Raw genomic sequence first — 1,302 nt, forward strand, 5'->3', positions numbered from 1 at the left:
CCTTCTTTTGTGCGGCTGTCATCTACTTCGAACGGCGGCTCAAAAATACACCGGCTACAAAGCTCCAACGTCTCGTGCGAAGGAGCCTCGATCACCTTGAAGCCATCCGCAATCTCGAAGTCGAACGAGGCTACAAGGTGTGCGGACTGTTCTGGCCCGAGTTCGTCACAGCGTGTGAGGCCGAAGATGTGGCCGGTTTGCGCGCGCGGTCGCTGCGGATGTTTGAAAAGGGTCAATCAAAGGGCATAGGAAATATCCTATCCGCGAAGAAGGTTGTCCTTGATGTTTGGCAGAGAAGAGATTGTAGCACCTCGAATGAGGACATCTCGTGGGAGAACTCGATGGCCAAACTAGGACTCGATATCATCTTAACTTAGGTAGGGCGGATGCATGGCTCTGGGAGGGTTTGGTAAAGCTGAAGTAGCCCCTGTGGATGTGATCAATGGATGGATAGGGCGCTTGAAAGGCAGAAACTCCGATCAAATAAACAGAAGATATCTCTCGGACCGTTAGACATCGGGTATTGTCGACATCGGGGTGTAGAATTTTAGGCGCCATTCGTATGAACAGGTTTGTGAGCCAAATGTCCCGAAGACACAACAATGCAATATCCAGCGCCCGGCGATATGCTATAGTAGAACCTCTAATGAGCTCCATGCCAGACTTCTCCCGGAATGACGCCCTTGTATCCGCTGACTTCATCCAATGCCTCTTCGATGATTTTGACACCCTTCTCGAGCTGTGCATCCGTCATCACCATGGAGACGCTCATCCGTAAGCGACCCTCCAGTGCATAAAGCAACAAACCTTTGGCCAAACACAGGCCTCCGACACGGCGGGCAGTCACGCTCGCCGCGGCGTCCTCGTTTATTTTCACGCTGAAGTCAGCACCCCGAACCTCCACACTGCCCACATGTCTGTGGCGCTTCCAATGCTGTGTCAATTCCTTGAACTTGTTTCCCAGATCTTGCGCACGCTGGATCATGTCCTCCTCGTCGATAGCTCGGATCGCGGCTTCGGCAGCGGCGATCGCTAGCGGGGTGTGGGCAAAGGTTGAGCCACTTTCGTACGGCTTCAGGACCGCCATGATGTGTTTGTCGCTCAGGACAAACGAGGCGGGATATGCTCCGCCAGTGATAGATTTTCCGATGACGAGCATGTCTGGGCGGCAATCGTCTCCGAGATGGTTGAAGGAGAAGAATTTGCCGGTTTTTCCAGAGCCCATGCGGACCTCGTCTGCGATGAAGAGGATGCTGTACTTCTTGCATAGATCATACACTCCACGAGCGTAATTCACCTCTT

General features: G+C 53.0%; 1 protein-coding gene across 1 annotated transcript; it reads right to left on the reverse strand.

Moving 5' to 3' along the window:
• Positions 1-643: 643 nt before the first annotated feature.
• PV06_11731 (uncharacterized protein) lies at positions 644-1,225 on the reverse strand (the record flags this gene model as incomplete). The annotated part of the gene is made up of 1 exon (XM_016413443.1): positions 644-1,225. One exon carries the CDS (start codon positions 1,223-1,225, stop codon positions 644-646), a length of 582 nt encoding a protein of 193 aa, XP_016256186.1.
• Between the last annotated feature and the right edge of the window lie 77 nt (positions 1,226-1,302).

The sequence above is a fragment of the Exophiala oligosperma genome (assembly GCF_000835515.1).
Source record: "Exophiala oligosperma strain CBS 72588 unplaced genomic scaffold supercont1.56, whole genome shotgun sequence".
Classification (NCBI taxonomy): Eukaryota; Fungi; Ascomycota; class Eurotiomycetes; order Chaetothyriales; family Herpotrichiellaceae; genus Exophiala; species Exophiala oligosperma.